Source organism: Sceloporus occidentalis, unplaced genomic scaffold (assembly GCF_023333645.1).
Source record: "Sceloporus occidentalis isolate IW3139 unplaced genomic scaffold, rSceOcc1.0.p SCAF_3, whole genome shotgun sequence".
Classification (NCBI taxonomy): domain Eukaryota; kingdom Metazoa; phylum Chordata; class Lepidosauria; order Squamata; family Phrynosomatidae; genus Sceloporus; species Sceloporus occidentalis.
The window spans coordinates 104261441-104275656 of record NW_028316983.1 but is presented as its reverse complement, the minus strand read 5'-3'; the positions used below and the strand labels follow the sequence as shown (position 1 = coordinate 104275656).

The 14216-nt window shown below is 44.2% G+C and overlaps 1 protein-coding gene across 6 annotated transcripts in view; it reads right to left on the bottom strand.

Annotated features, from left to right (window-relative positions):
* Positions 1 to 2098: 2098 nt before the first annotated feature.
* The window catches only part of BCAR3 (BCAR3 adaptor protein, NSP family member), a 143212-nt gene continuing 131094 nt past the window's right edge, over positions 2099 to 14216 (bottom strand). For 5 of the 6 annotated variants that reach the window (XM_089515717.1, XM_089515718.1, XM_089515720.1 and 2 more), the window contains 5 exons: positions 12723 to 12838; positions 10734 to 10905; positions 9570 to 9681; positions 4387 to 4599; positions 2099 to 3055 (listed from right to left, as the gene is read on the bottom strand). In XM_089515717.1, coding sequence (XP_089371843.1) covers positions 2877 to 3055; positions 4387 to 4599; positions 9570 to 9681; positions 10734 to 10905; positions 12723 to 12838 — 792 coding nt within the window. In that variant the 3' untranslated portion in view covers positions 2099 to 2876. Of the gene's footprint in view, positions 3056 to 4386; positions 4600 to 9569; positions 9682 to 10733; positions 10906 to 12718; positions 12839 to 14216 lie in introns of those variants that run through there. The other variant, XM_089515722.1, reaches the window with a different exon arrangement.

Below are 14216 nucleotides of genomic sequence, written 5' to 3'. Positions count from 1 at the left end.
GACCAGCAAGGTCTGTTGCAGGGAGACAGAGGTGGCCTAAGACCTTTTGGCATGAGTCAATAAATCCAAACAATGCCACATCACTCAGTAATAAATACTCTGCAATTCTATAGATGGGTATAGATGGGATATGTTACTGCAGTTCCTATTTATGCCAGCATGTGTGTAAGAAGGTATCCAGTGGCTGTGCCTTTACCCTGGGTACAACCAAGGGGGCTTTTAAGTGCAGCTCTGTCCCCAAAGCCACTGATAGGTTTGCCTTTGAGCTCATGGAGAATACGGAAGAGTCTTACATTGTAGTCAGAGGCTGCTCCTTCTTCCCAGGATGCCCTTCCCATAGCCACCATTGTACATGTAGAGGCGGGATAGAGAAGAAGGAGCGAGCAGTCTTCTTCCAGCTCTATGATCAGTGTAATTATGCTGGTGGAGACTTATGTATTACCCAGTTCAATCCCAAACCAGTGGGTTACATAGATCTCTGCCAAAATGCAATAATAAACACTTATGTCAGCAGTCAAAAGGCAATAGATGCTATGACACTGCAGCGCTATTTCTTGTTTCTTTTTAATGTGACAGAGGGTGTTGGGTATTAGCATGCAGGTTATAAGACACCTAGCCTGCTAGTGCTTGTGCCAGCTCTATTTCATTTGACCATTTACTTCTTGGAGCAGCAGTTTGCCTGCTGTGAAGTGAGCACGGCTTATCTTTCAGAGCTGCAGCATATTTGTGGGAACTGTAGCAGAAGGAAGGATTGGTGTAGAGGGAGGGAACTTTTAAAGTGTTTTCAGTTATAGAATTCTACATGTTACGTGTTAATATCAAACTTTCCTCTTACTTTAAAATAACCAATTAATTATTATGGCTATAACCGCTTAAGAGGAACAAAAGCTAAAACTTGCATCCTGTTGCATTCCAAGAAGAAATCTGGATCATGGCCACTAAACCAACATAAGCTTCCTATAACAACATAATCCACTGTATTTAATCACAAACCCATGTCACTTTATCAATTGCAGACAAGACATAAAGTGATTAGGGGACTTGAGGAGACATGTTAAGCAGACTAAACAGGCATGTTGTAAGAAACAGGCATGTTCCACAAGTTGAACAGAATTACTTTTAACAACTGTAGGGCATTATTGTGCTTATGCCCTACTTCTGAGCTACCCCATGGCATCTGTTTGGCTATTGTGGGACTATTCTGATCCAGCACAGCTCTAGTGTTGTTATAGCATCATGGAGTTATAGCAACAGAGTTGTGACCTAGGAAAGGCTTCAGAGAAGTGGCAGTCAAGGCAGGGGATGAGCAGAACCTAAGAATTTTAGAAGAGGCAATGGAAAGCAAAGATTCTTATATATAAATCAAAAATATATAGATAGAGATATAGATATGCAAAGAAATACCACTGAACACAAATGTTACAATCATACAAGCCGTTGTTTTCCCTATTACTATGTATGGATGTGACAGCTGGACAGTTAAGGAAGAAGGCAGGAAGAGAATAAATCCATGTGAGATATGTTGATGGAGAAGAATGCTGAGGATCCTGTGGACAGCCAAAAAGACAAAGAAATGGTCCTATAGCAGATCAAGCCAGAAATGTCCCTGGAAGCCAAGATGACAAAACTGAGCGGTTGCACTTCAGACACATTACAAGAAAGCACGGCTCACTGGAAAAAACAATATTGCTAGGAAAGGTGGAAGGAAGTGGAAAGAAGGGAAGACCACATGCTAGATGGATGGGCTCTATTAAGGAGATCACGAATATGAAGGTACAGGAACTAAGCAGAGCAGTGGAGGAAAGAGTCTTGGAGATGTCTCATCCACAGTTGCCATGGGTGGAAATTGAGTCAAGGGCAGTTAACAACAACAACAAAATGGAAAGCAATAGCTTTTATCAATAGGCACCACACCGAGCAAACTAGACAGATGTATTGAAGGCATAAAGCCAAAGGTTCACATCTGATCCACAGCACAGATAGGGATATTGGTGGAGAGAAAAAAGGAACAGAGATGAGCAATACAGTCATGAACATCTTGGGTCTCAAAATCATTTTATCCTTTTTTGTTTCACCGAATCACAATGAAATAAAATACTTCAAAGAAATGCTTTAATTCACAAAGAATATATACAGTTTCTGTATCAATTTAAGGGCTATCATACAACTGATACCTTCTGCTCAGCTGATACTTTAAGGTTTACTCATATTTACATTACAGTGTATTAATACGATTATCAGATGGAAGACTAAAAACACCCTAACATAACCACAGGCTTGAATACTTGTCATAGTGATCAGCTTCTTCAGGGACCCCAAAATCATGAAAGGCAGCGTCAATAGAAAATAAATAATGAATCCTTTTAAAATCAGTAGTTATTCTTAATAGGCAACTTATAAATAAAAGTATCTGAAAGCTCTGTGGATGTCAGAAATTTATAGTATGGCTATGATTTTTTTTAAAACAAACCTCCTGGGAGGGATTGTGGGGGTTTTCGAAAAACTTTTGGCAGTGTTAATATGCTCCCCTTTCAAACCTTGCTTTGAAAGGACAGGAAAATGTCTGCATATTCAGATTGAAAACAATCATAAGCTACAAAGCTCTGCCCTTGTTTGGACCTGGTTGTGCTAAGTCCTTGCATTGCTATTTCCAAGTTTGTAAAAATTAGCACACCAAATGTAACAGCAGGTGAATAAAAGAACAGGTACCAAACCAGTCCTGGAAAACATATTTTGCTCAGAAGGTGAGTCAAAACTGCCTCTTCCTGTCTTGAAAAAGTAGGTTTTTTGCAGATATTTGCATAACCTTATTTACAATGTGTTGTCCCTTCAACAATTAGATTGAATTATCTATATTGGAGAGTCCACCAGACATTTCATGACTCATTCTGCTTTGTTAGAGGGGGTTCTAATTTTCGGGAGAGTGCAGTTAAAATCTGGTTGAATTTCTCGTATCTTTCACTTTGGTTAACCTGTGCTCCTTTGCTGCCCCAGAGCAATCTCATCTGAAATTCTGTTTTGAAGATCTCATTCATCTCATCATCCGGCTGAAAATCTGAGGAGGAAATGGGAAAAATATAAATATTAATGGTATCACTAGGATTGGCATTATCCAGTGCAGTAACTCATAATGTCACCTCCTGGATGCTGTACCAAAGCCATGCTCCAGTCCTAAGGAAATTCCACCTCAACATTAGGAGGAACTTCCTGACAGTAAGGGCTGTTCGACAGTGGAACAAACTCCCTCGGAGTGTAGTGGAGTCTCCTTCCTTAGAGGTCTTTAAACAGAGGCTGGATGGACATCTGTTGGGGATGTTTTGATTGAGATTTTCTGTATGGCAGGGGGTTGCACTAGATGGCCCTTGTGGTCTTTTCCAACTCTACGATTCTATGATTCTATAAACACTACAGCCAATTTCTGCCAAAAGGCAGATGTTTTGGGAGCAGTGGTGTCACACACACACCCCATTAGGGTGTCACCTGGTATAGACTACACCCTCCTAGGTTACCTCTGTGGTGTTACTATATAAGACAGCCTCTTCCCCATACAGCCTTTTGAGACAAGCATCTCTAAAGAAACACTCAGCTCTGCGGTTGCAATAGAAGACCAGAAATATGGTCATTTCTCTCCGTACAAATTGCCTATAGAAGCTGAGCTCCCTGACATGTAATGTTTCACTCGGGCCATTCCTAGACTGCAGCAGCTGTTTTCCTTCCACATTCATGTCAAAATGGCCCCAGGGGTGAGCATGGCTGCAGCAGGGGCCACAGTGACTCAGACAATGATCCATTTGCATCTCCAGGGATGCTTCTCATATTGGAAATTAGCCACTTTGATAATGGAGTCTGGAATGGAGAGCCTCCCCACCCTCAAGGGGCCATATGAATGAACAAATGAGGTCATGACCCACAAACCACAGGAGGGAAGCAAGAAAATCGCAGACTATTTTTGCCATCTTGAAGACTTATCTCCAAGATTGAGCAAGTATTATGCGTTGAACCTACCATTTAATATGTTTTTATTTTTATAGACACTAGAAACCTATATTAAATGTAGGTTCAATGCATAATACTTACTCAATCTTGGAGATAAAAGCTTGACTGATTTTCAAGACTTGTCTAATTCCTGCTTACAATGCAGTCAGGTCGAAAAGACAAAAGCACAGCCAAAGCTGCTCTGCAGATGTACGTTTCATGAACATCCATCCTTCAACACAATCACGAAAACCAAGACTTCAGAAACAAAAGAGAAGCTGTCTCTTGTTTTCGAGGGCTAAGTTTCAACACCCCTAGACGTAATTCCCAACTAACTCCTTTATTTGTGGAATTAAATACACAAAAGTCTTTGCAGTAGCACTGATGCTCAACTGGTCATTTTCTTCCTACCTGTGAGTATCCTTTCCGCATTTGCGCTATAAAGGCTGGCATTCTGCGCTATCAAGCGAGCCGTTGCCAGGTGCTTCAGCATAATTTCACAGCTTTGGTCAGTGTTCTCCCACACGTCCATCCCATCAAATACAACTGCCTGGCGTTCCAGCAAAGTGACCAGTGGCATCAGCAGGGGAACAGTGACAACATTTTGGGGGACACAAGTGACCTCTGGAAAGAAGAGAAATGAAAACCCATTAGCCCCTTCTGCACTTTTGTGAGCTAAACTGTTCTAGTGGAGTGAACCTCCCCAGGCCTCATAAAAGCAGGATCCCAAGGATGTTTTGCTTGGAAAGCAAAGCTATAATACTACCACCACTTGGCATGGAGAAACTACCTTTCTTCTTTGTGGTCTCTGTGAATCATACAAATGGTTTGTACTGCGCCTGCACAGTGTTGCTCTAAAACTTCTGGAATCTCTGGGCAAAGTTAACTTGGCAACTTTTTGGCGGTAGCTCCGCCCGTCCCTTATAAGTCCCCTGCCTTCCCACTCTTTCCTCAGTTCCTTTTTTCCATCGCGTTAGCTGCTTAGGAACTTCGCTGTTGGAATCCGCTTGTTTGTCTCTCAAAAATCTCGACCTCGACTTGCTTCACCATTCTTGATCTGACCCTGGATTGTTGACCAATCCATATGTTCTTACAACTTTGATTTGGAATTTGATTTGGCTTACGATGTCTCTGGCTCCGTTCAAGAAGTGTGAAGTTTGCGGTGGTAAGATCCCCCGGACAGGATCCCCACTCGTCTTGCCTTTTCTGCCTCAGTGTGGTTCACAACCCAAGACTTGTGCCCTCTGCAAGTCTCTGACTCCCCAGGCAAGGAAAAATCGCAGCTCGCCTGAAGGCTGCCTTATATCAACAGCTCTCTTACCTCCATCAGCCTCCTGCTCTGCTTCTGCACCTGCTGCCTTGGAGTTGGTACCAATGGCTGCTATTTCTGTGGCCCAGAGCTCCTCCACTGAGCCAAGAGCCACCGTCATGTCTGTCCCGGAAAGGGATATTGGGTCTGAAGGCGCATGCTAGGCGAAGTCCAAGTCCTCCAAAAAGGACAAGACTAAGCACCTGGGCCACTGTGATTTCCGACTCTTGGGTCCTTGACACTAGAGCTCCCTCCAACTGAAGCTGTTGTTTCCACACACACACCCACCAACACCCTTCTCGACGAAGTACGCACTCTTTTGACAAAGTGAAATTTCACCTGTGGACCCTTCACAAGCCTCCAGATGTTTTTTCTCCAGATATTTCACAGTCCCCAAGACCAATGGCGGCCTTAGGCCCATTTTAGATCTGTGACTTCTCAACGCTTATTTGGCCTATCGTCGATTCCGCATGGTAACTCTTGCCTCTATTTTGCCCTTGTTACACCAGGGCCTGTGGTTCGCGACGCTCGACCTGAAGGACACGTACTTCCACATGGGGATTTGAGAGAGTCACTGGAGGTTCCTCTCCTTTGCTGTCAGTCCCGACATGTATCAATATTATGTCCTTCCCTTCAGCCTCTCCACAGCTCCAAGAGTCTTCACCAAGTGCATGGTTCCAGTGGTGGCTTATCTTCATCAACAAGGTTCCAGAGTCTTCCCGTACCTGGACGATTGGCTCCTTGCGGCCCCCTCCGAGGACGAACTAAGGAGAGATGTCGACTTTGCCTTGTCGCTCCTCTCGTCCCTCGGGCTCATGGTGAACTTGCAGAAGTCACATCTCACCCCTATCAAACAGCTCAGGTTCATCGGCACCGTCCTCGACTCCAAAGACTGCGTCACCTATCTCCCTCAGGACCATTTCCAAGCTCTTTGCACTGCAGTCAGGACTTGTCTTGCTCACAGGTAAGTGAGGGCCAGCGATGTCCAGATAGCTCTGGAGCACATGGCCTCCACGACTCCATAGGCAAGGCTGCGGTTTTGGCCCCACCAGTCATAGTTCCTGTCCGCCTTCAATGCAGTGACAGATCCTCCGTCCAAGTGGATCATGGTCTCGAGGCCAGTTTGCTAGTCGCTCCACTTGTGGCTTGACTCCCAGAGCGTTTGCGCCAGCATGCCTTTTTCGCCTCAGCCTCAGGTCACCCTGACCACCGATGCTTCCATGGAAGGTTGCGGTGCCCACATGTCAGGGCTCTTCATCAAGGACAAGTGGTCTCTGGATGAACAAGCTCTCCACATCAATGCCCTTGAGATGCTTGCAGTGGAAAAGGCCTTGAGAGCTTTTGAGATGAACCTTTCCAACAAGGTAGTACTCCTTCTGACAGACAATACCACAACAACAAACAAGGAGGCACCAGGTCACAGACCTTGCTCAACATCACCCTCCACATTTGGGAATGGTGCATCCTGAGAGAGATTCTGCTCCAGACAATCCACTTGCCAGAAGAGAATGACTTGGCCGACCAGCTCTGCAGGTCTTCCACCATTTGCCACGAGTGGAGGCTCCATCCCGAGATGGTCAACGACTTCTTCAGTTGGTGGGGAACCCCACAAATCGACCTCTTTGCGACCACTTTCAACAGCCACTGTCCCCAGTTCTGTTCCTGAGCACGCAACGACAACTCTCTCGGAGACACGTTCATCTTCGCTTGGTCAGGAGAGATGCTATATGCCTTCCCTCCATTTCCACTGATCACCAGGGTGGTGTCCAAGATGATGCAAGACCTCTTGGATGCCATCCTGATCATGCCTTGGTGGCCGAGACAACCATTGTTTCCATTCCTGCTCCACCTCTCCCGGAAAGACTTTCTCTGTCTCAAGTTCTGTCCAAATCTCCTCACTCTCCAGGACGGCTGGGTCCGACATCCGGACATCGAGAATCTACCGATGGTGGCGTGGAGGCTCCATCCCTAGATTCGCTACCTCCCTCGGTACGGACGGTGATCTTGGCTGCCCAGAAGCTGGCCACCAAGAAATCCTACACTTCCAAATGGAAGAAATTGGTTGAATTTCTCTCTGTGAGAGACCTTTCTCCATCCCGAGTGTCGACACCTAGTGGTGTTGGAGTTCCTGATGACACTTTTGGATTTGGGGCTGTGCCTTACCTCCATCAGGTGTTATCTTTCTGCCATCTGTTCTCATTTCCAGTTTGATGGCAAACCTTCTTTTTTCAGGGACCCTCTGGTGAAGAGTTTCCTGAAGGGTTGCAACAACCTCCATCCTCCAGTCTCGGTACCAACACCTGCTTGGAGTTTGGATGCTGTGCTGTCTTGTTTGCAATCCAAGCCCTTTGAACCCATAGCCACATCTGATTTGAGGCTGTTGACTTGGAAGACAGCCTTTCTTGTGGCCGTCACCTCTGCTCGCCGTGTGGACAAACTCTGTGCCTTGCAGAGGGATCAGCATTTTCTTAGGTTTCATAAAGATAAGGTTGTCCTTTGTACTGACATTACCTTCCTGCCTAAGGTGGTGTCTTCCTTTCACATGTGTCAGGACATTGTTTTACCGACCCTGGCGTTGAACTCAACCACCAACACCGAACGCCGTTTCCACACCTTGGAAGTTCAGAGGGCTTTGGCCTTCTATTTGGACAGAACTGCGGGTTCGAGCCATTCCGAGAGACTGTTCCAGTGCTATTCGGAACTGAAAAAGTGACTGCCTGTGACTGCGCAGAGGCTTTCCAAATGGGTGGCTGGTACTAACCTCCTCTGCTATGAACTGCCATGCAACTAGGGCAGTAGTGACATCCTTTGCTTTTTTACCTGGGGTCCCCTTGGAGGATGTCTGTAATGTTGCTGTTTGGTCCCAGCCCTTGACTTTCATCAAACACTATGGGCTAGACACCAGGGCCAAATGGGACACAGCTTTTGGAAGGGCAGTGTTGGTTTCAGGTTTACATTGATTTTGCACTGCGTTTACATTTGTTTACAAGCTCGATAATGAATGTCTTTATTACCAGGATTGACATGGTTTACAAAGTTTGACATGGTTTACATAGGTCCTTCATGACCTAATGTATTGCAAAAGTGCCTTATTACTTGAACATGTTAAAGTACTACTTATTCAAGTACTGATCACATCAAACACAGTTTTGGTTCAAAGTTCTTTATAGTCTGGTTTAATAGACACAGTTTTATTTGAACCTAACTTTGGTGTCATGACACTCCCTCCACCACTGACCTAAGCTTGTCAGTCTAACCCATTTGTATGATTCGCAGAGACCATGAAGAAGGAGGACAGGTTGCTCACCTGTAACGGTATTTCTTCGAGTGGTCATCTGCGAATATATACAAATCCCGCCTGTCCTCCCCTCAGTGCCCTGCTCTACATTGGCTGATTCTCATGTCGCTTACGCGGTGTAAATTTTGGAACTGGGGAAAGAGTGGGAAGGCAAGGGACTTATAAAGGATGGGCGGAGCTACCGCCAAAAAGTTGCAAAGTTAACTTTGTCCAGTGATTCCAGAAGCTGATTTCCAGAAGCCGATTTCCAAGCAACACTGTGCAGGCGCAGTACAACCCATTTGTATGTATTCGCAGATGACAACTCGAGGAAATACCATTACAGGTGAGCAACCTGTCTGTACTGGTTGTGACTCTTCATAAGCACATTTTACACTGGGTGGGGAACTTTTCGCCAACAATTCCCATCAGCCACACCCAGCTGTCATTGGTAAAGACATTTCTGGAGGATCAAAGGACTCCCCCTTTCAACACACACACACCTGACCTCTCCTTTTGGCTAGTGGAGAAAAAATGAGTTTGCCATAGATTTCTTTCAGTCAAATCTAAGGGAAATTAACTACTCTGTCCTGTTCTCATTAGAGAACAGAGAAATGAGGATGGTCATTCAATGAGAACGAGTCACTTAATTCCCAAAAAGGCTCCTCGCCTCTGTCATTTTGCAGCAAATCTGTATATTTCAGCAACTGCACATGTATTAATTGTGCATACTCCTCAAAGCAAATGGTTTCAAGTGCCCCATGGAAGGGAAGTAGGGAATATAACTCTCTTCTGCCTTTTTCCCACATATCAAAAATGAGCCATGAGCAAAACAGGATGTGGTTATCGGGGCTAATGGATCCTGCCCTCGTCTACCACTGACAGGCCTCCAGTTGCTTCTGTACTTTCCATTAATGAATTGATAGATGGGACTTGAGGGCTTGGTTAGACTCCCTTGATGAAGATGAAAAATAAGACAGAACGGACTGCCTTTGAATGTGCACTCACCTCTTCCTTCATGCAGGGCTTTGCAGAATGGTTTCAGCTGCTTCTCATACATAATGGCTGTCTGAGTGTAGCAGTGCCTCAACATGGTCCATGTTTGCTCCAATCTTATGACCTACAGAGGAAGAACTAAAATGTCAAGCAGCTCTACCAGCTTACAGCTACAAAATAACTTTGCTGAACATGTAGCACTCAGGGTCCAATGACTTCACTGGAGGACAAGAGTTTTCCCCACTAGGTATCTTCAGTGGCTATTGCTCTGCTTTTTTTCCACATTGTTCACTCTGAGGCGTTACAAACTGCCGCTCTGCGGCGGTCTCCCGGCACTGCTGTTTGCTCCGTGAGGGAGCCGCCGCAGCCAAACTGCTGCGGAGCAAAAAAGAAGCTCCAAAATGACGCCACGAGGCGCCAATGGCACACTCACGACGTCATTAGCGCCGCGCGACGTGCAGACACACAGCATCCATTACGTCAAGATGGCGGCGGCCATGTGGAACGGCCGCCGCCATTTGTTATGGACAGAGTCCGTAACAGGAATAGGGGCGTCTGTAAGAGATGTCCCTTTTTTAAACTGGGACGTCCTGAGGACGTCCCAAGTGGCGGTTTGTAACCCGCCTCAATTAAGCTAGCTAGGTGAGGCTTGTTGTGTACTTAAGCCAGCCCTGCAGATTTCTGCATGTTAGCTGTTCCACTCTTACTATTCAGGACCAGTGGAAGCCACTTTACTTACATTCATTGTCATTCACTGTCATCCTATGACCAAGGGAAGCTTTTTCCCGCTCATTCTCCTCCATGTACAAAATGTTTTTTTCAGGGACACACATTCAGTGTGAAATCCCTTTTGCTCCAAGTAAAGACCTTTTGATTTACCCACCAACTCAAGCTGTTGTATTGCGATAGCAACAAGGCTTTATTTCACTCTGTGGCACTAAATACATTTTATTTTTACGTTCTTAATTTGTATGTTTTAAAGGCTTCATATAAACCAAACTAGAATTTTCACCTAAATAGAAAAGTTTTTAAAATAATTTTTGTAGAAATTAAATACAGAACTATTTGTTCCATTTTAATATTTTGTTCATTTGGACACCATTCAGCCCTTTTAGAAATCATACTGAATATTATTATTTATTCATTCGCATCCCAGGATAGGGCATTTCCTTTTACCTGAGGCATTTCCAGAGCTTTCATTACAGCTGAGAATGCGTAGAGATCCCCCACAGATTCCTTTAGTTCCACAGCAACCTGGATAATCCTGTTTAATGTTGCAACACGCTCTTCTAAGTTTCCCGTACAGCCAAGAATATCCACCGCTATTCCAATTGCCATAGTATTATGTCTAAGGAGGGAAGTAAATCAGAGACATTCAGGACAAGTTATCAAGACAAGCCATGGGGGTTAAGTGATAAAAAGAACAAAAATATTTTTGCAGAACTAAAGTGATGTCACTGGGTAGATTCTATCACACTCTTCTTACCTTTTTTAAGCCTCTGTCCAAGGGAAAAAATCCTGAACACCCTGCAGAGTGATATGTGAAACAACCTTTTACACGTAAGGCAAATTCTTCATGTTCAGAGGGCTCACAATGAGGTAACAGATAACTTTTGTTGTTGTTGTTGTGTGCCTTCAAGTTGTTCCCAACTTATGGCAGCTCCAAAGTGAACCTATCACAGGGTTTTCTTGGCAAGATTTGTTCAGAGGGGGGTTGGTTGTCTTTGCCTTCCTCAGGGACTGAGAGTGTGTGACTTGCCCAAGGTCACCCAGTGGGTTTCTGTGCCCAAGCAGGAACTTGAACTCTGTCCTCCAGAGTGGTTGTCCGACGCTCAAATCACTGCACCACACTGGCTCTCAACACATAAATATTATTTCTTAATTTCAATATACAGAAATAAGCCTGACATCCCAACCTGGGGAAGGAACAGCTATCTAAGCAAGCAGTTGAAAAACACTGAATGAGGAATACTTTGGATGCCAGACAATAATTTTGGCAATGCCCCCATCACTGCTGCCCACTCTGTGGAGAAAGAAGGAGAAAGCGCAACACGTGAATCCAGGCCTGACAAGCCAACAAAAGAATTTTCGTTCATTTGGAAGGAGCCTGAGAGGAAAGAAATGGGCAGCCTTCATGCTGGCAGTAAAGTTGCCAAGACTGGCAAAGTAGTTTGAAGATGGCTGTCACGTTAGTCCAGGGCAGGAGTGGGTCATTGCTCCTGGCAAGAGAAGGACCAGGTTTTCCTCCAATGCTTTGAGGAAACTATGACAACCACACAGTTGGCCAAAAGCTCTGAACTGCTCTGTGCAACTCATGGGTGGAGGTTAGCAGGGGGAAGGGGAGAGTCCTGTGGGTTTCAGTGAAGGCCAGTATTTTTCTGTAAATGGCAAAAAAGGGGTTTTGGTGTCCTTAACAGGGCACAGATCCATCATTTACCCCAACTTTCCTCCAGTAAGTTCATGGTGGTAGGCATATTTTCCCTTCTCCCCATTTTATTGCCACACCAACTCTATGTGGTAGGCCAGTCTGAGAGTAACTGGCCCGAGATCACCTGTATGTTTCATGGCTCAATGGAGCTAGCTCAACACTCAACTGTTACACCACACTGGTTCTTTTGAAAGGACACTTTTGTCTTACTTTTCTGAAATTATCTATGGAAGCTTAGATAGTAGTTGTTTTTTTAATGGCTGATTTTTCTCCCCTCTTTACTGAGGCTGAGAGGCTGTGAGCCTCATGCTGGCTCTCCAATAATATTACTACTTGTTGTTATGTGCCTTCTAGTTGACTCTGATTTATGGCCACCCTACCTGAGAGAATATGGCTTGCCCAAGGTGACCTAGTGGGTTTTGAAATGTGAGTGGGTATTTGAGCCTTGGTCTCATGAAGTCCTATTCCAACACTCAAATCATTACACTGTGCTAGACAATTACTTCTTATTTATCCTTAATCTTATAATAGGTTTATTAATCTATTATGGGGCAATCTAGTAATAGGTAATCTCTTAACAGATACAGACAGAAATAGTGAATGAAAGGAATGATTTGATGGAAATAATTTTGCATGGAGAACTGAAAGAAATCTCAGTGATTCTTCCTGGGAGCTTGATATTTTAACTTAAGTGTGCAAAGAGAGGAAAAAGGTTCAATCACTACAACAACATTTACCTTTCAATTATATCAAGGCGCAGTTGGTGTCCGTACGGCAGTGTAATAAGTTGCAGGCCTGATTTTACTCCCATGATCCTTGTCATCTCTTCAGAGACCTCTAGTATCCTAGCAACCTGTTAAGTGCAAGAGTGCAAACAGAATGGGTCAGGATGAAAATGAGACAGCCTGAACATTAACTAAGATTTATGTTAAAATCAGCACGCAGTAATCCCTAAATGCTCCCACTGCTTGCTTTCTATTATATAGGTGCGTATGCATGCAGAAATGTAACAAGTATTTATAACATGCCCTGTATTCAGCAGATCTCAGGAAGGGGTACACTCAATAAAACCACCTTAAAATAGTTTTAAAACATTCAAACAACTGAAAAAATACCAGCGCAGCTGCTATCTGGCATTCAAAACTGTCAATTTGGTGTAGCAAGTTGCATAATAATAGGATGCAAGAAAAGATTTATAACTATGCCATTCCAAAATTTCACAGGCCTCCAGTGTTATTCACAGTAGTTACCAACTTTTCAGCCTGAGTAGTTCTATGTCTTTTGACCTAAATCCAAGTGCTAAACTCCCAAATATAGTAGACCAATGGAAGTTACACAAAGGTTGGATTCCCCCTGATTAAATTAATCTAATCGAATTTCCAGTGATTAAATGAATCTACTCTAATTGGGACTAATAAATGGATTAAGGTCATTACCCACGTGACTATTGGCCAGGCTGGTCAAAACCAGTGGAACTGTTACCAGGTTCCCACTGATTAAATGAGTCTACTCTAATTAGGTCTAATAAATGGATTAAAACCATTAGCCCACGTGACTATTGCCTGGTCTATCAAAGCCAGTGGGAACTGTAGCCCAACAACATCTGGAGAGTCACAGGTTTCCACCAGGCCTGCATTATTAAATCGTAATATTCCTTTGAAAGAAGCAAGAGTGGGTCAGAAAGCTTTTCATCTGAGGCCCTACACAACCATAGTGATGTGATTCCACTTTAGTTGCCATGGCAGCATCCTGTGCAATCCTGGGTTTTGTAGTTTGGTGAGGCACTAAAGCTCTCTGGATGAGAATTCTAAATGGCCCTCCTCTAAACTCCAAATCCCAAGTTTCACCATGACAGTGGAACAGAGTGCTATAATTGTGTAATGTGAAAGGGCCCTTGGTTGGTATTCCCACCTCCTCATCTTTCCTGCTATTCCTTCTCCTTGTTTTCTTAGGGATAGCTCAGGTTTTCTTTCATAAAGCTCTCTAGAGTTGAACATTTACCTTGTGATTCCCTTCCTATTTTAATAAAACAATCTTTTACAAACAAATTTTAACATTTTGAAAACTAAGCATAGGTATGCACAATTGTGTTAGCCAGTGTGATGTACTGGTTTGATTGTTGGACTATGACTCGGGAGATCAGGGTTCAATTCTCAGCTTGGCCATGAAACCCATTGGGTGATCTCGGGCAAGTCACACTCTCTCAGCCTCAGGGGAAGGCAATGGCAGAT